Raw genomic sequence first — 24,335 nt, forward strand, 5'->3', positions numbered from 1 at the left:
AGGTTTATGTCCGTCCTAACTGTAGATTAAGAAAAATAATCTCAACAGAGGGAGAAATTCTACCCACGAAACAGAGAAATATTTTCTACAGCCACTCAGGATAATAACACCAAATGGCACCGACTGATGGGATAATTATGAAAAAAAATTTTAAATACCTGAAAATGACACATGTAATTATAGAACAAATAAAGAAGTCATTTGGAAAAGTAAAATATCATTTCCCTTTCCACATTAGTTCCTCTATCTTTAATATTCTTTCTACCTGTATTTACAAAAGATAACTTTAATATCTACGTTTCACAGAAGGTAAATCGCTCAAAAAGTTTTTGTGCAAAAAACTGAAATCTGCTCAGACGGCAGTTGTACTGAATCCTTGAACATATTTTCTTTTAAATGGATAGAAGTTATGTAAGATAGACTATACAGAAGTGCTAAAGAAATTCAGCTTAGGAAAGGAAATTGAGAATCTAAGGATACTGATCTTTGCATGATAAACTTGAGTTCAGCAGCTGTGCTAAAAAGCAGGGATCGAAATTCCTCACATTTTCTTTACAATCAGAAAAGAAACGGTCTACCCATCTTTCTGTGGTTAACCAGCACTTCTTTAATAAGGAAAGACAAGAGAACTGGTGAGAATCCATTTATCTGTGTTTGTGCAGAAAGTGGACCAAAGTAACTAGTGGACTTCCTTATTAGATGCGTTTCCACACAACAGAACACCTTATCTGATGCTGCTTTTTTTCCCCTCAGTCACATGCTTGCCGTTAACAAATTATGTCTTAAAGTATGATCTGACATAAAAAGTGGCATAAACTTCCACAGAACGACTGCATCTTCTGTGATAAAAATCTTTCCAGAAAGGTAACCCCAGCAGCACTCTCCAGGGATTGTTAATTCTCAGAAAGTTGTCCCTAAGGTCCCATCACAATCCCCCTTCCTAAAAGTTCAGTGATCCCCTACGCTGTGATCAGAGGAAACCAAGATGAGCTTTCTCAGCCACTCAAAGAATGTCCCTGTGCAAACTAGAGGCTGGCTCCTCAAAGTGTGGGCCAAGGACCAGCATCAGAATTGTGGGATCCACCCCAGACTTACTGAGTCAGAATCTGCCTCTAAACAAAGCCCGTAGGTAATGTCTCTCATGTTGAATTCTAGAAGACTAGTCATTTTCTTAATAGTCTTTATGGCTAGGAAACCCTAAATCTTTTATCCATTCCTCAAAAGGCCTATTTATAAATATTTAGTCTTTCCTACTGATTCCTTTTCGTGTGTGTCTTCTTAATAATTTTAAGCCATAAGACAGCAAAACGGACACCATGAAGACTTTCGCTGGTACTAAGCGAGGGAGGTGGCCCACGTACTCATAGCCGTTGACATCTGACCAGTTAAGATCCAGATAATGCACATTCAGCCGTTGTACGATATACACTAAAATAGAGCAACATAAAGTTGCTTTTATTCCTCCTGCTAATCCTCACCACCTTTCCCATGTTCTGCAGCTTGTTTGAGACGAGTTGTTCCACTATAAATTGGAGGTAATTAAACGGACTTCTATTGCAGGGATTTGTAAAAGTTAAATGTGATACCATAGAGCCAACCGTTCATCACAGCGCCTGGAACTTGGCACTTGCTAAATATGTTAGTCCCTCTTCTTTAAAGCAAAGATAGTTGCAGAGGGTTGTACCTCGTGATTCCCTGAAATTTCTGGTCTGCTGTGACATTCCAGTCCGGCTGCTCTTGAGGCCACGTGAGTTCTACAGCCTGGTACCTCTCATTGGGCTTCTGTTTCACCTATGCCACGCTAACAAGTGCTGCCATGTTGACGAGACTCTGGCGTATAGCTCTTGGGGTGGAAACTCTGCCAGTTACTTTCATAGCCCCATTTCCCTTCTGTCCATGTTTAACATGTTTGGTTAACTTGAATGTGTTATTTAAAGTGGTAACTTTAGCACTTCTACTGTAACACAAACTAATTACATTGTTGTAGATACAACTTAGAGTTCAAGTGAGTATGTCGCTGGGCTGGTTTTTAAGACATGCTAAACAAATTCTAAGATTTTCAAGTATTTTCTTGAGACTCTAATGTTTTCAATTCAGAGCAGATACGACCTTCGTGGTGTCACTCACAAAATGCTACCGAGTGACTTATTTTTGAGGCATAGCAAACCCCAAGACCTCAGTAGCTGAGCAGGTGGGAGCAGGGTTGGTGGGCAGAATCCTTTTCCTGTGACGACTACTCTTCCCTCCCCACTAAGTATAGAAGAAGCATAATCGACTCCTATGGGATGTCTCATGGGAGCAGAGCTGTTTATCTGCTTTAAACCAGACTTCACTCTTCTCTCTGGTTCAACTTTTTCTTGTTTGATAGTTAAGGATGGATGTGGTAAAATGAGCGCAGGTTCATATATTATGTTTATAGACAAAAACTCGTACAGAAGAATCTGTGTGGTTAACAGAGGTTGGAACAACTTCCAGGGCTTCCAGGGACAAGCACACCCTCCCCTCAATACACCGAGGAATCACTCTCCACTGTAACTACTCCTCTGTTTGTTAAACTTATTAATTGCATCTGATACTCGGTCTGCGTCAGCGGTCATTACTCATTAACTTCTCTACCGAAACCAGTGTGTCAACTTGAGGTTTCATTATGACACTAAATGATTCCACTGGATCTGTGCAAGAGATCATGGGATGGACTCTGGTTGGGTTGAATATTACCCAACATTCCTTCAACAGAGTGAGCAGTAGGGGGAAAAGAGGGAAAGCCTGTGAGGAAGGAATATTTGGAAAACAAAGAGGAAGCAAGCATTAGAACTACTCTTCCCACAAATTTATTTGTCCATTATACCTCATATAAGCTGAGGAGTCAAAAAAAAAAAAAAAGAATTACTTTGACTCCAGTAACCCTTCAAAGACTTTTTTGGTCATCTGACCTCTGCCAACATGCTCCGACTTCAAGGGAACAAAATTGTTGATATTATTTCTGAGGAAAGTGTGAGGATGTGAGACGTCTACATTTATCTTCTGCTACTATTACAAAATCCTGTATTTTTATCAAACTGATCTCATTATGGGAAGAACAGAAACTCTTGGTGAGTGGATAAAATTCAAGACAATACATTTTAATACTCTTTGTGAGATGAGGACACCTCAGTGACAAAGCCCAGGGTCAGAGGAGGGGTAGCAGGGGCTGTCTGGATTGGCCAGAGGCAACAAGGAAATGGTGTAGATGCCACAGGTATGGAGGACGGGCATTATGAAGGTACCCAATCAAGTATAACGGACAGAGACGAACTTGTGAACCATGATCAACAGAGTTACCCTGCCTATTGGGAGGAATATCAGATGGAGAACCAATTTGCTTTTTTTGTTTGTTTGTTTTTAGAATAGCTATTGGAGTATAATTGCTTTACAATGTTGTGTTAGTTTCTGCTGTATAACAAAGTGAATCAGCTACATGTATACATATATCCCCATATCTCCTCCCTCTTGCGTCTCCCTCCCACCCTCCCTATCCCACCCCTCTAGGTGGTCACAGAGCATGAGCTGATCTCCCTGTGCTATGTGGCTGCTTCCCACTAGCTATCTACTTTACATTTGGTAGTGTATATATGTCAGTGCTACTCCACTTTAGACTGTTCTGCTATTCACTAGACTGTAAGAGTGTCAGAAAGGTAATCCAAAGCCAAAGTGGTCTCCTCGTTGAATTTATATCCATTCATTGTTTTATCTGCACGATTAGAGAAGGATCCACACAGGGTTCCCAGTACTGGCTCTGAGATAGGTAAGAAGAAAATTCACACCCAGGATGGGTATTGTGACAAAGCAAGCTCTTAGCCAAGAAAGCCAAGTGGACATCTAATTGTAATCCCGAAATTACTCTTCTCTATGGCATGGTTTGACTTGTGATGTTGGTAAGCTCCCCAGATGGTTCCAGGGCTTTACTCTGTGTGTGTCAAATGGGGCAAAAGCTTAAGCTTTCGCTGAAGGTTTAATAAATAGTCCTGAGATTAAAGTAGTGCCCAGGAGGCCTGAAGATACTAGCAAATCGCACTGGCTTAATCAAGTTACAGGAATTCAGTTTCTCTTTCTTTATAATTAGGCTAAGATAGAAAGAGAGACAGACTGACAGACTCATACACAGAAGAGAGAGAAAATCAAGTGGTTAAGAGTAGGGGATCTCGTATCAGGCAGCTAGCATGAGAACTGCAGCTCCCCCGCTTCCTTGCATGTAAGCTTGTGCAAAAACCTAAACTCCCCAGGCTAGGTTCCCTTATCTGCAAGATGAAGATTATAGAATCTACTTCACTGTGCTGTTGAGAGTATTAAATGAGAGAACACATAAGCAGTGTTTAAAAGAGCATCATGCAAATGGTGAGTGCTCAGTGAAAGTTAATTGTTGCTATATGTTTAAATATTTTTATTGGATAAAAGGCAGTACTACCCTGCATTTCTCTATTCATGCTCTTTGGGGCAAGTAAGCCTCTTCCGGTACAGAGGCTCTCCCAGAGAGTCCTATATTGATTCACCCCTGAGGCCTTCTCTCTTTCCTGAGATTGAAATCAGTGCCTCCAGTGATACAAGGTCAAGAGTCTCCTAGTATGGTGTTTGTGGTTCTCCAAGTGTTACCAGCCCCCTTAACTTTAAGAGAGAATTCATGGAATTATGTCTTAATCACCACCCTAGGTTCTTTTGTACATTTATATTTGTATTAAACTATTAAATATTTCTTCTTAATTCTCCAATCATTTATATATTTTTCTTACGATTTCATTTCAAAATAGTGTAGATTTAGCCGTGACAATTTGCCTTTTGGGTTCCAGCCTCTGAGAATCTAAACTTCAGCCCTCTCTGGGGCTGAATATCTCTTTTAAGTATTGCCCATGCTTTCACCTTTTAATGTACTCTTGGACTTGAAATGTTATAATTTATAAGTAGATGACATGTTAGGAAAAATAACCAGATTACCCTGAACAATTTATAGAACTAGGTCTATAATAACTCTAGGGATGGCATTTTTGTCTTGAAGCAACTCAGAAAATGAGATGCGGATTTACTTTTGAGAACTTCTGAAGAGGGAGATGTCTAAGTTTCCACTCGTGCTAAGTTCACAGTGGTTTAAAGACCATCTGACGATGATTCCTGGAGGAATGAGAAAAACGCTGAGCCTCAGACACTAGTGTGGTCACAGGTACCTCCAAACCTGACTCCCCCAGTGCCACTGCAGCTGGGAGGTGGAGGACAGGATGGGGGGCGGTTGGCGAGGAACACCGATTCTGCAATTACCACAGTAACTGAAACCAACCAAATGACTGAAGAAAGTCTCACTGTTTTTTGGGCACGAATAGTTTAGATGTGCTGTCAATATTGGTCAGTGTTCTAAAATTTCATGATTTCACTTTAACTATTCAAGACCCATTAATGATTTTTTTTCCTAGAATTTTCGAAGTAAAGTCTTTCTGCTCCAAAAGTTCCTGCCAAAGGTTTATAGCTAATACTGAGTAAGATGACATCAGCTGATCGTAAATGACACTGCCCCGAATAAAACACAGTTTGGATTGCCCTTTGTGGCAAGGATGATCAGCTCTCCTCTGACATCCACCCTTAGACACACAGCTAGACTACATTTCCCAGACTCCCTGTCGTTAGGTGAGCCATGAGGTCAAAGCCTGTAGGAATGTGAGCGGAGCGAGGTTTGCCATTGCAGGGCTGGGGTTTAGAAGAGGAGCCACACCTCCTCAGGGTTCTCTCGCTCTTTCTGTAGGAGAGAAAGGAGTCCCCCAGTGCCAGTGTAACCCTGGAAGCTCCACGCTGAAGAGCTTCTGCCAGCCTGGTTTCCCAAAAGACTGCGTACAGAAGAGGTTCCCTGCGGCAAGGATCTTGCCCTGGGCTGATATATGAGTGAGGAATAAGCTTACGCTATGTTTAAGCCATTACACCTTTGGGTCTATTTATTATTGCAGTTTAGCACTGAAAGGAGGTGGAATATGCCACCCCAAAATATGTCACATGGGCATAAGGGTGAATTTGAGCTAAAGGCACTTGTAAAACAGCAGGTGCAAGGGAGCACTTTAATCTCCCTTTTCTTCCTGAAAGCGGGACACAGAATCCCATGTAAAAGATGCTGTCCCGGTACCAGGAGAAAAGAAACCTTATCGCTGGAGATTGGAGTCAAGGCCAAGAGACATCTGTACAGACGTTAAAATAACTTTATCTTTCTTTAGTCTCCCCATATATTTTAGTTACTTTCCCACAATTGCATTGCTTTGTTCAACCTAGTTTGTAAACACCGAGGCCTTGCCATTTCTTTGTGTCTTCGTTTTCCTGTGGGGGCTCTCGTGGACGTGCGAAAACCTGTATGCTTTGCTCCTGTTTGATCTATCTTATGTCAATTTCATTCTCAGGCTGGGCCACAGAGGCTGAGAAAGTAGAGATCAAGTCTGGCTTCCCCGACAGTATATCCCAACTAACTATATATGCCATATTTTAAAATTAGACACGCTTACTAAAATCACACAGGAGTAGAGATACCTTAACTTTATTTTAGTCCTTTTTAGTCTATCAGAGGTGCTTTTACATGTTTTACTGCTTAGGAATCTCACAATAACCTTTGACAAATAGCAACTCTGGGAAAATATATATACATTTTTTTTAAATAGTACTGCAGAACGATAACTTTAAAAAGTCACAATTTAAGATAATAGGAATAAACTTAGAGTTTGAACTTCTGATAGTATACAACAGAAAATTCCATAGAACCAGTAAAAAAAAAAAAAAAGTAAACCAAGTTTCAATTTCAAACCTGAGTTGATAATAAATACACTTTGAAGAGTTACTTTTGTGGTCCCAATTACCAGTAAGAAATCATTAGTAACATGATAATTGTCCTTACCTGCTAAAGAGGACATATTAATAATGATGCCACCTTCACCTCCATTTTGCTTGCTCATGTAGTCCAAACCCAGGTAGGTTCCACTGATGACAGAAACCTAGTCCAAGGGCAGAAATGGGAAAAGCAACAGAGCTATTATACTTCATCATACGGTCACACACCAACATTTTTATTGCTATCCCAGACACCGAAGGAGATTCCTGCACATGTTATCAATGAAAGGTTTTGAAGTGGCTGTGTTTCTTTAAAACGCATTGACTGGATTCTCTTTTATTTGCCTAAACTTGTAGAGCTCATCACATCTCTGCAAAACTTCACTTAGTTGCCTGCTCTGAGATTTTATGATAAAGGTTCTATTCCAAGTGTCTTGTTACTTCCACTAATCCTCAGCATCTTCAAGAATTCTGTATATTCTTTTTCTTTTCTAAATACTGGATACAAAACGCATTCACCCTTCTTAGCACACGGTTCTCTTGTCCAACTGTTCCGCATCCACCTGCTCTGTTTTATTCTCTTGGATCTTGGAATATGTAATAGTGGATGCCCTTGATTTCCTACACAGTTTTCATTTCCTCCTTCTATTTTGCATTTGTATCTACTTCTTCTGCATGTAATACAGAGGAAGGTGATCTCCCCTGTTTTACTGCAAACAGTGATTCATCTATTTCAATCACAGAAATCCCATTCCCCTTGCCCGTGACTGGTTTAGGAGCCAAATGGGACCATTTCTGGCGAGACCTGAGAAGCAGTCAGCTGGAGGTGGGGTCTGGGTTGGGGAGGGTGACGGAAGAGGACTCTGCGGAGAAAATTGTCATTGCTCTTAAGAAAACCAGAAAGAAATGATTGCGTTACTCCTTTTTCATTGCTTTGTATGGGGGCGATGGCTGGAATGAAGTTCTATTGATAGCATCTTTAAGAGGAAACCACCATGACGGCTGGCAGATGGGAATGAGATCTGGGAGCTGCGGCGTCAAGCAATCCTGAACTCTGTGTCGTATGAGATCACATAGCTGTTGTACCCAGTTTGAGCAAGGGATTTCTGTTCCTTGGACATATGGTCTTCAGTAATGAAATCACTTCATTTTGTTCATCACTCCTGCAGCTGTCCTTTTGAAAGCTTACTCTGCTTTGCTACTCACATCCATGTATAGGCACCTTTTCGGTTTTATTCTAACATTTAAGAATTAATCACTATCAAAATCAACTTGTGACATGAAACATATTTGGAACCTTACATTCCCTTTTAGATTTAAGAACTCCTCTCCCTTCCAACTCAGACTTTTGAAAGGTGAAAATTTGCTTTCCACATCTTAATTCCTACGTCTCTCATTCTTTACAACACTGCAAAGAAAATGATACAACAGATAATGAGATAACGAGTCTGAACCTGAGGATATATATTGGTGGTTACCTTCTTTTTATTTTAAAAAGTCCTTTTGGAGTTTTTTTGACAAGGATCCAGAGTTGCCTCTCTACCTAACAGTAGTTCTAGCACAAAAAATGTAAGCTGAAGATTCTATTCACTTAAGCCATGCATCAGTTTGATATTAAGTAGGCTTAGGGAGAATGAGTAAAACCTGCACATGATTCCCTTTAAAAAGGAAAAACAAAACATTAATGGTTTATATAAGAAGGAAAAGAATGTAGATGGCTGAAATTACTGAAGTCAGTTAGATTCTGTGTTTCTGCCCAAGTCTCCAGCATGTCTGAACAGAATTTCTGTTTATGTGTATTGGCGCTACGCTTTTATTCTTAGGTATTTACAGCTTTGCTGACACCTGCTTTTGTGTTTTCAACATCTACAAGATGCAGCCAGATAGAAAATTTGGGAATGTTTTTAACTTTTTTTAAAAGCCAGATTTATTTCCTGGTTTTTGATGGAGAAGGCAAAGGATTATCTTGCTGTCCATTATCAGGTTAAGAACTGAGTAACTTCTCAAATGAAAGGCTTCTTAGGATAAACCTGCAAGACAAAGCCTAAGGTTTTAGCTGTACATATAAGAAATTTTCACCTCTTTTCCTTTACTTTGACAACCTCTTCCATATCCCAGATCATATATTAATGGAATTGTTAGAAAAACATAGAATAAAAATGTTTCCTAAATATATCTGTGGCCTTTTGGCAATGTTTATACATTGTATAGATTGGATCATTGTAATATCAAGCATCCAGGGGAAAAAAGAAAACAAAAATTACAGATATGTTCTCGCTACAAATACAAAAAAGCTGGAATCTATAGTATTATTTTAGTCCATTTTGTAAAGGTAGTTAAAATTTTGTTTTTGACTCTTAAAAAAAGAGGAAAATCCAATGTCTACTTTTACTTAGTGAGGAAAAATGAAAATTCAATTATTGACAAAGTGATATAGTTAACACATGCTTACTCAACATTTTTAGTTACGAAGAGACAACTTTTACATGTAATACTGAAATTGTATAGTATTCCAAATGTTAACATACTTTTTTTTTTTTAACAAGTTAAAGCATTCTATAACTTAAAACCACTCTCATAAATTCCCCTATCCTGGAAATAATTCTCTAGTAATACAGATAAATGATAAATGAACTTGTTTAACTTCTCTTATTAGGCATAATGTCTTCCTATTATACACACATATATGTATATATGCTCCTATAACATTTGTGTGTATGTGTGTGTGTGTGTGTATGTATTTACTACGGAATTTTCCTAATCTGTCATTTCCTTTATTTAATTTCCCTCCAGTCTGCAGTTGCTTTTAGTTTATTTATGGTTCTTGTGCTACACTGTAATTAAAGCAATTTTTTAAAAGATTCTGTCATCTAAATCATGAAACTCTGCCTTTCAGGTTTCTTGTTTTTTCTCCAGCCAGTTCTCAAGGGATACTAGTATAGATGATCATTTTTTTCCTGAAACCTTTTCTCGTCTTTTATTCTCCCATGTTCAATCTTTTAAAATTTCTGCTTATTTAGGGGGTAGATATGATTGTCTTCCCCCTTGCAGAAGCTACTTATACAATTTAGCAAGCTCTCCCTAACTATAACATTTCAATGGGATCTTTAGATATGGCAGAGTAGCAATAACAGAAAGTAGTTACTAATTTAAGGTGTAATCAACACCCTTGGGAGCCAAGAAAAAGGAGTACACTTGACAACACTGTTTCTATCCATTTCCTCAACTCTTCATTAGAGGCAGTACAGAGCAGAGGGACCCACCTCGTTAGAAATGAGATAGTGCAAATGAAGAAAATGTAGGTTTTTAGTCTCTGGACGAGAAATGCAATTTATTGAGTGACCGCCATGTAGTAGCACCGTGCTGGATGCTTCATACAAATTATGGTTTATTGACGCTTAACCAACCTTAGAGGTAAGAGGATTACCTTCATCCTTTCACAGACTGGGAAATTCAAGATCAGAGACATGAAATAAAAGTTCCTGAATTTTAAATTCAGGTCTGAAACAAATCTTTTTTAAAATCCCCAACAATAGCCATCTATTTTGTTTAATTTTTATTTGACTATACTAAAGGAGTCAATGTAAGTTAGTCATATGTCCAAATTAGGTTGTAAGTCCCATCTGAGTGGGAATGAATTATTTAGGTTTATTAAAGCTTCAAAAAGTAAAATAAATACATTACCAAATGGCCTTATCAATATTCAGAGTTAAGTCTACCTCTGCCCAATGGCCAGATCAACCTTTGAGAGTTATACAAAGACTCATTCTTTCCTGAACGTCCCCTGTGAGCCTGAGCAGCTATAAATAAGGCAGCTGTGGCTGGTTTCAGAGTGAGGAAGCACAGAGGAGCCTAGTGGAAACAAAAGACTGGGAAGAGGTTTACTGTATCTCTTGTGTGGGAAGAGAGGTGAGAGCTGCTGTCTGAAGAATAAAGAAAGGGCAAATTTGCTAAGGAGTAAAAGTGGAAGGACATATATACTGTTTGTCATACACTGTTTGCAACACTGATGTGTTAGGAAACCATCCAAACATTGTACTGAAACACAAAAATGAATATCCATGTATGCAAAATATCATAGAATAGCAGTTTATTTTTCTAATACACTTTAATTGAACATCTATGTATGCAAAACAAAAATTTTCTGCCTTCAAAGAACTTACAGTAGACTAGCATAAGTTATACATGTATAGAAATAATTCTAATAAAATTTAAAAACTGACATGCCTTATAAGGATGGTATAAACTATTGTATAAAATTTCAGAAGAGGGAAAGATACATGGTGAGGTCCTTTAAGCCGTTACTCTCTGACATAGACAAGAACATGGAAAAATATGCAAAAGACCACACAGGGAATTGTACAAGGAGGTAAATTACATCCAGAGCAGAGTTGAAAAAAATTATTATACAAACCACACACAAATATTTGTATTATACTAACAGAGATAATCAAGTTCTAAGGATAATGATTGGTCAGACCCTAATCTACTTTTGCAATGGGTGTTGTAAGTAGGAGGGGAAGTAACTTGTTTTTAAGTTATATATGGGTAACAAAGGTTATACCTTGTTCTTTTTATGTAATATTAAATAAATGTCATCAGTCCCTGGAGTTAAGCTAAGGAGTGGCCTTTGTCAGCAGAGTTCAAAGAAAAATAAAGGCCAGCTCCAGGAGAGTGAGTTGTAACCAAACAGGGCAAATAAAATTCCCGTCTTGCAGAATTTTCTATTTGCAGATAATGCAGGAACTTTCCAGATTGGAGCAGGTGTTTATTCACCTGTATATTTATTATATTAAAGCAAACATGCCCTCTCTGCTGGATGAAGATAGATAATTCGAATCCTATTACCTCTGAGACAATCTCTTCACTATTTTCATGTTTCTTTATGTTAACTCTAATCATTGCACACGTTTTCTGACAGCTGATTTCTCAGAAGAAAGGCACAGTAGGTGCCCATTATGAATGCACTGAATATAGGAACTTTATACCCTAGGGACCTCTATCTATAAAATATCTGTAGTTTTACTGATGAAACTAAAAATAGTAGTGATGTTCTAAGGAGAGAGCTGCTGTGTGATTTGTGCTTTTTCATTAGCATAGCTTGATTCAAAAAAAAGTCTTGTCACTTTATGTGGTTTTGGAGAGGGGCATAAGTTTATAAAAACATGTTTTTAAAAATTCCTGCAGTTTCCAATTGGTTGCATATTCCAAAAAAAAAATTATTTTAAATCTGGCAACCAAAGGATGTAATGAAGTATGGTTCATAATAAGTCAGGGATAACCACCAAAGTCTGCATATAAAATGTACGGTTTTCTTACCAGCTGAAGAAAATTAAAGTGATCCAATGGAATTTAAGACAAGAATGGAAAAAGAACATAAACAGAAAGAAAATTTAGTGAACATAAAGTATGAACTAAAGTGGAAGGAATAAGTCCTAACAGAAGAGTAAAAATAAATATGAGTGGCTTAAATTCACTAATATAAAAAGCATTTGTTTCGAGATGTGATTTGAAAAATAAGATCTCACATTATACTGTTAGCAAGAGACAAAATTCACATAAAAGGTTACTTTCATTTTCAAAATAAAGAAATAGAAAAAGATATGCCTAGGTAAATGTGAATCAAAAGAAAACATAGGGTACCAATATTATTTCTGGAAATATAAAACAAATCAAAAATGACAGGTTGCAAATGGGGCTACAACTTTAAAAAATCAAAGATCAGTAAATTATAATCACCAGCCATTATGTAGAATTCACACTGACAGAATGACTGAAAGAGGAAGGCAAGTTGACATTTGTCATTTGAGATATGACTACATGCTATTCAGAAACGGACAGATCAAGGAGATAGAAGTAAGCAAAGGAATAGCTGACAGCCAAACCAAATAGAAATATTTTAAGAAAAGAAAATTATAAGCTCTTATCATTTATAACAGAGAGACACAAATATAAAATTAAATTAGGTATTAACTAAGCAAATTCAATAGTATCTTAGACATGGATATACCATGATAAAGTAAGATTTAGCCAAGAGATGTAAGTATGGTTCACAGTATGAAAATGTTTCATTTTATTTCACTACATTATTAGCCTAAAGTAGAAGAAAATCATAGAATTATCTCAACTCAGGAACAGCAGTTGTCATGTCTCTAAACACACACACACACACACACACACACACACACACACACACACACACAGAAAGATTTTGAGGGACACTTGACAAATAGGTTTTAAAGTTATTTTTAACTATAATGATATCCAGGAGCACTTGAGACAAATTTTAGAAAGAACTGGAAGGAGAGTGTTTGTACTTTAAAATAGTACCTTTTGTTCTGGGTCAAAGGATTTTAGGCATCTGTCAAGCTTGTACCTTATCAAAGTGGTACTCACAGATTCAGCTTTCTTGTGAGTTAGGGTAATTCTCATTACTCCTATCAAGTTATTACAGTTATGTCATTACTCATGAGAATGTCAATTCAAGTCAAACATTTATTGAATAAGCACTATCTTCAAGATACTGTGTTGATTACTGAGAGAAGAACAAAGAAAAACGTCACATGGTTCCTGTTTTTAAGGAGTTGGATGTGGTGAAGTAGGGACCACTCCCTGTGCATTTATACACACACAGCTGCCCCTCTGTACTTTACATGTGCCTCCTTTGCAAGACTAGTAAGAAAGACCTTACCAAAAACAGGGTGACCCCATGCCCCGCCCAGCTCTGACATTTGGCTTTAGCTAAAGTTTGTTACTAAACCCCAATATCTTATGTCAAGTCTGTTTATAAAATAAGATAATCAGCAAGCTTATGATACAATGAATAAAACAAATTTTATTTCCTTATTCTACATGTTTACAATTCAAGGAAGAGCTAAATAATCACAAACATTGTGGGAATTACACACATGCATGCCCATACACACGCATGCACACACACACCAGCCTTCAGGATAAAAATCTTAATAATTACAGAGTCCAACGGTCACTTTAGCCTTGTTTTCTGTTACAGTCCTGGAATTAAGATTTATTTTTTAAGTACATAAGTTAATCCAGGGGTTGGAAATTTTTTTTTCTATAAAGAGTCAGATGGTAAACATTTCAGGCATTGCACATCATAGGGCCTCTGTCACAATTATTCGATTCTACCACGGTAGCATGAAAGTAGCCAGAGACAACATGTAAATAAACGACTTTGGCTGTGTTCCAATGAAACTTTATAGACACTGAAATTTGAATTTTGTATATTCATGTATTTCTTTTTTTTCTTCTTTTTCTTATTTTTTCAACTGTTAAAACATGTAAAGCCCATTTTTAGCTTGCAGATCACAAAAACAGGTGGCAGGCTCATTTGGCCTGAGGGCCATAGTTTGCCAACTCCTAAGTTATACAGTAAACGATGTTTTTTTTTTCTCATATTTCCTTTTAATACTTTAAGACAGATTTATTTTCATAATTGAAAACCTCAAATGTTTTCCTATTTGTAAAAGGAAATGCTTTTTTCCCCAGCTTTTTATAACTTCCCTTTTTCTATATTGTAGGTCATTGTATTGTTTCCATGAAAAAAACCCTTTTTTCCTTTTAAAACATTTTATTAAGTAATTGTAGACCATGAACATGGCTAAGACAGCTTACCAAATTAATTTGCAGAGTTTTTTCCCAGTTTTTCTCATTATTCACTCCAGCATTATTCACCAAAATGTCCAGTTTTCCAAAGTGGTCTACAACTTTCCTAAAAGTATCTAATTTAAAAAAAAAGAAAAAAGACATCATAGATAACGTTCTTATTTTGCACAGACACATTTATCACAGTCTATGCCCTGAAATGAGGTTTTAATTCATCCACCCTTCTCGTGAAAGTTCTACTCTTAGACTGTGACTTCCTGCCTTGCTTCTCAAGTGTGGTTTGTGAGCCAGCAGCAGCAATCAGTATTACCTGGGAACCTGCTAGAAATGCAGAATCTGTGGCCACCACAGACCTATGGAATCATGGAATCAGAATCTTAACCTTAATAAGATCCGCAGATGATTTGTATGCACATTAAAGTTCTGTAAGCAGTGACTCAGTGGTGTAAATTCTAGAGAACTGAGCATCCTATGCTAAGAGCTCTTAGAAGTCAGTCTGAGCAACCAGCATCTCTGTCCCTAAGAAGTTACTGAAGCTCTGTGGCTCAGACTATGACAAGCATCCCTTTCAAAATAAGCCATATTTTCTTCATAAAGTGTCATATTAAACAGTTCTGTATCCAGATCCATTATGATCATTTCAGTGCATCTGGATATCCTAGTAAGTCTATTTTTCATTCAGTTGATTTTATTTAATTATTGTAACTTCGATGTTTGCCTTTTCTTCTTCTATTTTGACAGCTTTGTATTGCAAGTTTGTATAACAACTATGTTCAACTAAGGTCAAGTCTGCATAGATTCTGAGGTTTGAAGGTCCCTCATTGCGTTGTCCAACCACACTTCCAGTCCTTGCAAACCCTCCGTGACTGGTTAAAATTAGGCTTTACCCCTTGGTATTGAGAAACATTATTTCTCAAAGTAGCCTTTTACATAGTTTTATTGTTTCCCTGGGCCTTTTACCACTGGTTCTAGTTCTGTTACTTGAAACTATAGATAACAATTGTGGTTATTCTTCCAAATGATAGAAATGTGTTCTCGGGTCTTGGGTCCAACATATGAGTTCCTTGAAAAAAATAGATCCGCACAAACTTTATATTGATTGAAATAAAATTAAAGAATTATTAACAACCACCAGATACATTGAAGACGGCATGGACTAATTTGCCAAATGGATAAATTACTATGCAAGTTAACTGCCAAAAATATTGCCAAGACTTTCTAATATGTACCCTTTACAGTACCTTTTACTGTACTGGAATGGAAAACAACAAAATATATAAAAACTATTCACTTTTTCAAAGAATCTTTAAAATGCTTCTTAAGATCTCAAATTGATTCCAGAAAAGGTCCTCCAGTAGAAAAGATCTAAGGAATACTATTATTGTTAATTTTTGCATTTCATCTTAAATATATTCTACTCTTCAGAACTCCACATCCACCTTACAGGAAATTAGGTTGTCAAATATGGACGTCTAATTGCTTCTTTACTTTTCTTTCCTCTTTCGGTGTCCACTGTATTCCTTATACTCTGCCCTTACCGATGTATAACACACCAAATTATACATTGGTGTATTCCTCTTTATAACACACCACTGAATTTTGGGCTCAAGCAACTTACAATCTATTGATAACTCTTGCTGACATTTATATGCTGTGGTACTCTTTGTAATTTGCCTAAACTCTTCAGGTTGCATTTTTCATCTGTAAGTCATCTCCAAGAACTTTTTCACCTCTGTATTTTTATGATTTCAGTGAAGTCTCTTTGGCCACATGTCTAAGCAGTTTTAAAAGTTGTAGGCAGCATTAAATCCTGACACTGGAAGAGCCAGTGCCATGTTTTCCTAAAATGCAAGTAAACGCTGATGTCCAGACGACATGTGGATTTCTCACGACCAACATGCCTTCTGCTGGTCACTCATTATGTGTCTGGTTTCCTCCTTCACAATCACTTATCCTTAAGGAATGTGTTTACAGTCAAGGTACTAATTTTAAATACTGGGAAGCAAAACAATTAAGGTTAAATGTCACATGTGAAACTACATAAATTCAGACAGAAATAGCTTTCAGATGATCTATAGGGAATCTGTTCCCTGTTCCATCAGCACGGCTGTTGGGATTTGACATGACTTTATCCCTGATGAAAACTATCCCGTGCAATCAGCAAAACTTTATCGTCCAGCAACTAGCACTATGTTTACAGGTCTCTTCTTCTCATGCTTGTAATCCACGTTATAGGTCTTTGTAACATTTTCAGATTTTAATTATATAATTTCCTTTAAAACAATTTCCCTGAACAGCAGTTGGTTTCCTTCTAACATATAGCTCCATTTTCACTCTCTCACGGAACAGCCCAACATTTTCGAAAAAACACACATCCACGTTAAGAACAGAAGTACCAGAGTGACTTTTATGAAGATATTTTTGGTCCCTTGACTAAAGAGGTGTCTAATAATTTACTTAAGTCTTTCAAAAAAACTTTGTGAAATACAAATATTTTATTTTCCCATTTTTCCCCAGAAAAATATGTATGTTTTTCATACAGATCTATTGGGTTTCTATATGACCAAATCTGTTCATTGTCTACACCAATACGGTCCCTGATATTTCACAACTAGATTGGTCTATTTTAAGTGAGTAGACGGAAACAGGAAAGCATTGAGGAAAGTCTGGTAGAAACTTTTCTTCTCCAATTCTAAGACTACAGTACAGCTATTATTGTTTTTAAAGTATCATTTCATAGGGGAAACACCAGAGAGAGCATGTGGTTAAAAGCATCCAGCACTTCTGTGATGACAACCCTTGACCTTTCCATTCTAGTGTGTTCCAAAGAGAAACACTGCCACATTTGATTGTCATTGGACTCTGTGTCTTCCAGCTTTCTGGGAGAAGTTGTTTGCCATACTCGCCTAGCCTACTTTGTCTTTCCCAGTTCCATCTGCAAGTTCAATCATTTAATAATTACTGTAGCAGCACCGTCTTGGAATACACCAAGGAATCTTGATTACATTATGGGCGGCCAAATGACTAAAATAAAAGGATTTCTCAAGCACGCTTGGCTTGTCTTCCCCCTTAGCTTTTAGGGCTACTGGGACGTCAGAGGAAACGTAACAGTCCCAGCTATCTCTTGCAGCTCAGAGGTAGCTGCTCTCCAGGAGATAGCCGGCCGCCCGCCCCAGGCTGGATCTCTGGCCGGGGGTTGCCTTCAGGTTACTGCTTGCTCAAGGCACGCTCCGCGTGGACGGATGGATTCCCCGCCCTTACCTCTTAGTTGTTCCTGATCGGCCACATCGCACTGGATGAAGAGAGTCTTCTGAGGTTCAAACTGCTCATCCAGGGCAGCTTTACACTTTAAACCTGCTTCACGATTCCAATCGACCAGCGCTACCTACAGACAAGAGGGGAGGAATCGAGAGGATCCTGCGCGGCTCTTGAAATAGACCAACAATAAAGAGACCACAGGACGCTCCTCTTTTGGACCGGAGATGGGGCAGTTTACAGTTCGGGTTCTCTCCCGGCGCGTTCGAGGTCCGCTCGAGCGCGCCAGCCTGGGCAGCTCTGGAGACTGCACGGCGGGCACCGGGGGCTCAGCCTCGGTCGCTGCCCCCGTCCCCCGGGGCCCCGGCTTGGGGGGCGGGTCTCGGGTGGGCCGGCGAGGTTCGCGCCGTGCGCCCCGCCTCGCTTACCTTGGCGCCCTTGAGCAGCAGCGCCTCGGCGGAGGCTCGGCCGATGCCCTGGGCCGCGCCGGTCACCAGCGCCACTTTGCCGTTCACGTGCATGTCGCCGCCTGCGCGCGGTGGGCGAGCTCGGCGTCTCCGCGCGGCCGCGGCTTTTAAGGACCCTGCGCGCGCGCGTGCTGCCCGGCCGCGCTCTCCTGCCAGTGGGCGGGGATGAAGCTGTCAAGCGGCGCCGGGCACCCACGACTGTGTCACCTGGCCCTGAGCGCTCCGGCTCCGCGATCTTTGCCTTCCTGACTCGCAGCCAAGCCCAGATCACAGCCTCCCCTCTGCCTGCGGCCGCCTGACTGGCGGTGGAAGGCAGCAAGCAGAAAGGGAACTCCCCAACAAGTGTTCCCTTCAGTGCGCTGAAGACCACCCCGCAGAAGAAGGGTGGCGGAGAGGCTTGAGAGCCTGGGTTCCTCCTCTGCGCCCAGGTCCTCTCCTCTCCTCCCCCACCCCCCATCCCAAAGAAAATTAAAACGGGAAACAAACAAACAAACAAACCCAGCAACCAGTAATGCACAATTTTAGGGATGTTGCTTTTTTGTCTAAGTTTTTGTCTGAACTCCCATCTCCTGGACGTGGGGGTGGGGATGGAGGGAGCAGAGGTCACGAACACCGTTGTGGGTTTTTTGTTTTTCTTAATTGTGTTTTGGACAAACCTGTATAGATATTGGAGAGGAAAGGTGCACTGAGCTCGGAACAGAAACCCCTGGATCCTATCATTTCAAGGCTGGAACTCTTGAATCTTGGAAATGGGAGTCTTATTGGCACTTATGTTTCAGATCAGTATCAATCCTGCGTCATGCTGAGAGTACCCAGCAGGAACTGTCATCACCGACTGCACAGGACCCCAGGCTCGCTGTCAGCCTGCTGAAGCGCTGGTTCCATGGTATCCTTGCTGGTTGAGTCATACCACCACCGGAGGCTCTGAGTCAAGTGTGGGACAGAGGTTCCCGGTCCTCCAGGAACTTGGGCTTGAGCTGTGAACTGAGATGCCTTCAGCCGGGAATATTCAGCTGACCTAGTCGGTCTGTCTGTCTGCCCTTCTCTCTCTCTCTCACCTGCAGGCTTCAATTCTAATTCTGTAAGCTTAATACCTGCTTGGCATTTATTTTCATGATCAAAGAAATTTAAGCACCTGGGGAGGTGGGGGTCAGGCAGAAAGCTTACACAGCAGAATGAATCCTTTGTGTACTTCTTCGTCACCGGCAGATGAGGTGACTGGCAGGGCAGGCATGTTTGGGGAAGTTGTGTGAAACGTATGTTGTCAGTAAATCACTGAAACAGAAGTCTTCACGTTGAAAGAGAACAGCAGAGGATTTAAACAAACATAGGAAACAAAAGAAAACCCAACACCTCTAGGGGCACACACAGAACATAGAAGGAGAAAAGGAACTGTTTTTCTTTATCAAGAAAGAACACCTTAAGAGCCAGAGAAGGAGCCTCTGCAGTGACCCAGGGACATGTTGGGAAAGCAAAGTGTTGCAGCACATATGGGGAAAAGAGTTTCAAGAATAAAGCAGTTGTTACTAACACAAAGTACTCTGATAAGCGCAGGGAAGGAAGGATGAAGAAATACTTTGAATTTTTCTAGACAGTAATCAACGTCAGTAAATTTAGATGGCACAGAAGCCAAATGGCTGAAATTTAAGGAAAAAAATGTCTGATGAGAGGATGAATATTGCAGAGGCTCCAGACCAACATGATATGGAAAGCAACAGATTGGACAGTAGTTGGAAAGATTAGTAAGCCAATAAGTTATTCTTTTAAGAAAGGAAGGGGACGGATTCAGGTTAAAAGGCTGCCAGTCACTGAGAGAAAAACCGGAAACAGGAAGCAGTAAGGGGGTGGGTGGGTGAGCTGGAAGAGCAAAGGCTGCGGATTCACACAAAGCGGGTTTGGATCTTGTCTCTCTGCTCCTGCCCAGCTGTGTGATCTTGGGCAAGTCGCTTCAACTCTGTGCCTCAGATTTCGTGCAACAATGAAATTACGTCTGGCACAAAATAATAACAATATTAGTTCACCTAATTACTGCTGGGTCATTAACAAATAATACACATGAGATGGAGAAAAATGTGAGAAACAGGTTTATTAACACAAACGAAGGACTGGGATCTACCCCCAACCCCTTTCCTTCCCGTTGGTTTCCATGGCCACTGCCTTTGTCCAGACCCTTATACTTTTTCCTGTGACAGCAGCAGCAGTTAGACTCCTGAATGATTTCCTTGCCCCCAAATTTCTTAGATCCAATTCGGTTTCCACACTCCTCCCAATAAAAGTTCTAAAACACAGATCTGATCATGTTTAGACATTCTGATGTTTAAAACCCTTAAACTCTCTCAACCCCAGGGCATGGCATAGGGGGCATTCCACTTCCCATATCTTTCTTGTAACCCCTCTTTACAGCCTGGGAAGCCACATCAGTTAAAACCTACCCCACAGTCCAGGCTCAGGCCTTTGCCATACAATATCTGCTCACCTGAGTATGGTCCCCTCCTGCTTTCTTCACCTGTCTTCCCACTGAGCTGGAGAACTTTGCAGTGGAAACACTTCTCCCTCACATTATTGTAATTACCTTCCTGTCTCTGAGGGTCTTCAAGCTGTGTCCTGAGCATCCAGGGCAGGGTCTGTGCTTAATACATGTTGAATAAGGAAAAGAACAGATAAATATAAGATATGTGTTTGAGAGAAGATGGAAAATGGTGAAAATTCCCATATACTGTGACTACCCTTTTATATAACTTAAAAGTAAGACGAAAAAATACGTGGGTGTGGCGGTTTGGAAGAAGAATGTTTTGATATTTTATATTAAATGTACATTTTGATTTTAAAATATCTAAAGGACATTAGGTATAGTATATTTGAAAACCAAAAAAAGCACTCTTTACCCAGTAAACAAATTCCCCATTCCTCTGGTTTTTTGATAAACATTTCTCATCTTTCGTGCTCATAACATTATTTAATTTCATTTACATTAACTCTGTAATTCTATCGTCAATGTAATTTGTGTAATTAAAAACATAATTCTTAGCTAAAACTAGGTTAAATCTGAAACAAACCATCATTCATATAATTTTGTGAAAGCATTCCTATTTATAGGTTATGTTTTATTTAGTTTGTTGTACAAAGTTCTCTTAAAATAAAAACAAAAATTAATTAACAGTTGAATTAAAAGGGATTATTTTTATTATTTTTATCCCACCCCTAGAGGGGTGGGATAGGGAGGGTGAGAGGGAGATGCAAGAGGGAGGAGATATGGGGATATATGTTTATGTATAGCTGATTCACTTTGTTATACAGCAGAAACTAACACACCATTGTAAAGCAATTATACTCCAATAAAGATGTTAAAAAAAAAAAGGAATTATTTTTCCTTTGATGCAATTGCAGGTGTTTGATATTTACTCAGGGGCAGTCATCCCATAAAGGCTAAAAGCACAGCCTCTGGAATCCAGCTTTACCGCCTACTGGCTGTGTGACCTTGGGCAAGTGACATAACTTCTCTGAATCTCAGCTTCCTCATCAGGAAAATGAGGATGATGATAGTACCTATTTCATAAAGTTGTTGCGAAGACTATACCGAGTTAAATAAGTACTACCTATGTAATTGAATTTGTTATTCACTACCAAACTGTGAGGTGGTTATTATTGTGGTCATTTTACAGATGAGGAAAACAGGTTTGGGGAGGTTAGGGAATTTGGCCAAGGTCACTTATCTAGAAAATAGAAGGACCTGGCTTTGACTCCAAGTGTGGCTGACTCCTGAGTGGTACTCCTTCTTCTTCTCTTTCTTAAATTAAACTTTTTATTTTTTGAGATAATTGTAGCTGAGCAGTACTTTGCGCCATGATTGAACAGTGATGTCTTTAAGAAACACAAGTTAAAAACAGACTTAAATTCAAATCAGAATTCCTTGATCACATTATATTTTCACACACACACTAGGGCTTGTAGCTCAGCCCTGACTTGTTAAGACAGGCCAGTCTCTGCTTGATTTTCCTTTGTCCTGTGCCCAGGGGCAAGCACAGACATCCCAAAATGTACCTAGGCACAGGCCTCAGCTTGTGAGGGCCCCAGTCTGTCAGGTGACTGATCTACCTGTGACAGATCAGTCACCTGATAGATAAAAGCTTGTGTAATTTTTAAATGATCACATATAAAGCAACACAGAAATAGGCTTTTTCCTTACTGAGACCAAAAAGCCCTGCTGAAATAAGGCAGTTTCTGCTAACACCAGGGTCAAGGATTCTTGTCTTGGCTTTGCCTCTGCAAGCTACAGCAGAGGAGCTGACCACTTTTGGATATCTACTATGTTCTCCTTCTTCTGCATGTTATCTCATTGAATCCTTTTTCCAATCCTGCAAAGTAAATATTACTCCCCTCGTTTTACAGATGAAGAAACTGAGGCTCGTGGAAGACAAGTAATCTCTCCCAAGGTCAGACTTTGAGATGTAGCAACACACCTGGGTTCAAACCCAAGCCTCTGCTCCTTCCAGCAAACTCAGCTCTTTGACAGATGTGCGTTCAAATGCCGTCGCCACCTTTGTGCTGACGGTATGATCTTGGGCTGGTTACTCAATGTCTATGGCCCAGAGTGCCTTGGACTGTTAGGTGCAGAGTAAACTGACGTTCTGCGAAGCACCCATTACAGGACCTGCCACGTATACTTTGACCAATGAATCCTTGTTATTAGATTCTTCCTTAATGTTCATATTTATTTCTGGATTTAGAGATAAAAGACAGGTAAAAATGGAAAAACAATGCCGATGAGGGTAAACTTTCAGCCCCAGAATACAGGTGAGATATTTCTAACCTTTCATAGCGTACTAGTCTGCTCCAGCTGCCATAACAAAATAGCATAGGCTCTGTGGCTTAAACATCAGATATTTATTTCACTCAGCTCTGGAAGCTGGAGGTCTAAGATCAAGGTGTTGGCGGGTTTGGTTTGTTCTGAGGCCTCTCTCCTTGGCTTGCCAAATGTGGGCAATAAATTTAAATAGGTGGTTGTATTTGAGTTTGTATATCTTTATTGCTAGTGTAGTTGGATATTTTTCATATGTTTATTGGTCACTTTTTTTTTTATTCTGTGAATTGTCAGCTCCTTCACCTTATCCATTTCTGGTCATAGTTGAAATATTTTTATTTTGTGTGATAGTTACGAAGATTATAAAATTATATTTTAGAAATGCACTCTGAAGAGGTTATGCATTAAGTGACAGGGTGTTTGGAATTGTAAGTAAAATAACCCCATAACGTGGTGGACACCAGTGAAGCAAGAATGGCCGTGAGATACAATGAGGACTAGGGCTTCATAGCACATTCCTGGCTATTTGTATGGACGTGTGGATATCCACTCCATGTGAATATCCTCCAAAAGGTAGGATATGTCCTTGTACCAATAATTTTATGAGTCACAAAGGATGGATTAAAAAGGCCAAAGGACACCTTTGGTGTCAAAGGTTTAAGCATGTATCAAAACGTCAAATTGTACGTTTAAAATTTGCAGCTTTATTTGTAATAGCCCCAAAATGGAAACAGCCCCAATGTCCATTAATAGCTGAATAGATAAACAAGTACTGGTGTATCATACAGTGGGATACTACTCAGCAATAAAGATAATGAACTATTCACAAAAATAGTGTTTATGAATCTTAAAATAATTTTGAAGCATGAAGGAAACCAGGGTTTTTTTAAAAAGCAAACATGTTATGATTCCAGTCATGTGAAATTCTAGAAAATACAAACTAATTTACTGTCAAAGAAAGTAAATCAGTGGTTTCCCGGAGGGTCATTGAGGGCAGGGAGAGATTACTAAAGGGCACAGGGTGAATATAGGGGTGATGGAAGTGCTCATTAGAATGGTTACAACGGTTTCATGGGTTTATATGTACATCATACAAATCCAATTGTACACTTTAATTACGTGCAGTCTGTAGCATGTCAGATGTCAGTAGAACTTTTAAAAAAATGGTTCAGTAAAAGTTTGGATCTACTTCTTTTTTTTTTTTTTCCAGAAACCGGAAGATTTCTCAAGCTTATATTGACTTGACCTTCTGTCTCTCCATGCCTTGGGAAGGGTAGCCCTCCTTAGTGGCCGGCAACATTGGTAAGCAATAAAGATCATTTCTATCTGAGTCGACAGAACTCTGGCTGGATGATAAAAGA

At 39.4% G+C, this 24,335-nt stretch overlaps 1 protein-coding gene across 2 annotated transcripts in view; it reads right to left on the reverse strand.

The window, feature by feature from the left end:
• Positions 1-21,830, reverse strand: part of HPGD (15-hydroxyprostaglandin dehydrogenase) — a 32,919-nt gene extending 11,089 nt beyond the window's left edge. Inside the window, exons 1-4 of one of the 2 annotated variants that reach the window (XM_082403602.1) lie at positions 18,135-21,830; positions 17,713-17,836; positions 14,461-14,567; positions 6,893-6,989 (exon numbers count right to left, since the gene is read on the reverse strand). In XM_082403602.1, the coding sequence (XP_082259728.1) occupies positions 6,893-6,989; positions 14,461-14,567; positions 17,713-17,836; positions 18,135-18,227 (421 nt within the window). In that variant the 5' untranslated portion in view covers positions 18,228-21,830. The remainder of the gene's footprint in view (positions 1-6,892; positions 6,990-14,460; positions 14,568-17,712; positions 17,837-18,134) is intronic. The other variant, XM_082403603.1, reaches the window with a different exon arrangement.
• Positions 21,831-24,335: the final 2,505 nt, after the last annotated feature.

This window comes from Balaenoptera borealis (genome assembly GCF_965194805.1).
Source record: "Balaenoptera borealis genome assembly, chromosome: 8".
Taxonomy (NCBI): Eukaryota; Metazoa; Chordata; class Mammalia; order Artiodactyla; family Balaenopteridae; genus Balaenoptera; species Balaenoptera borealis.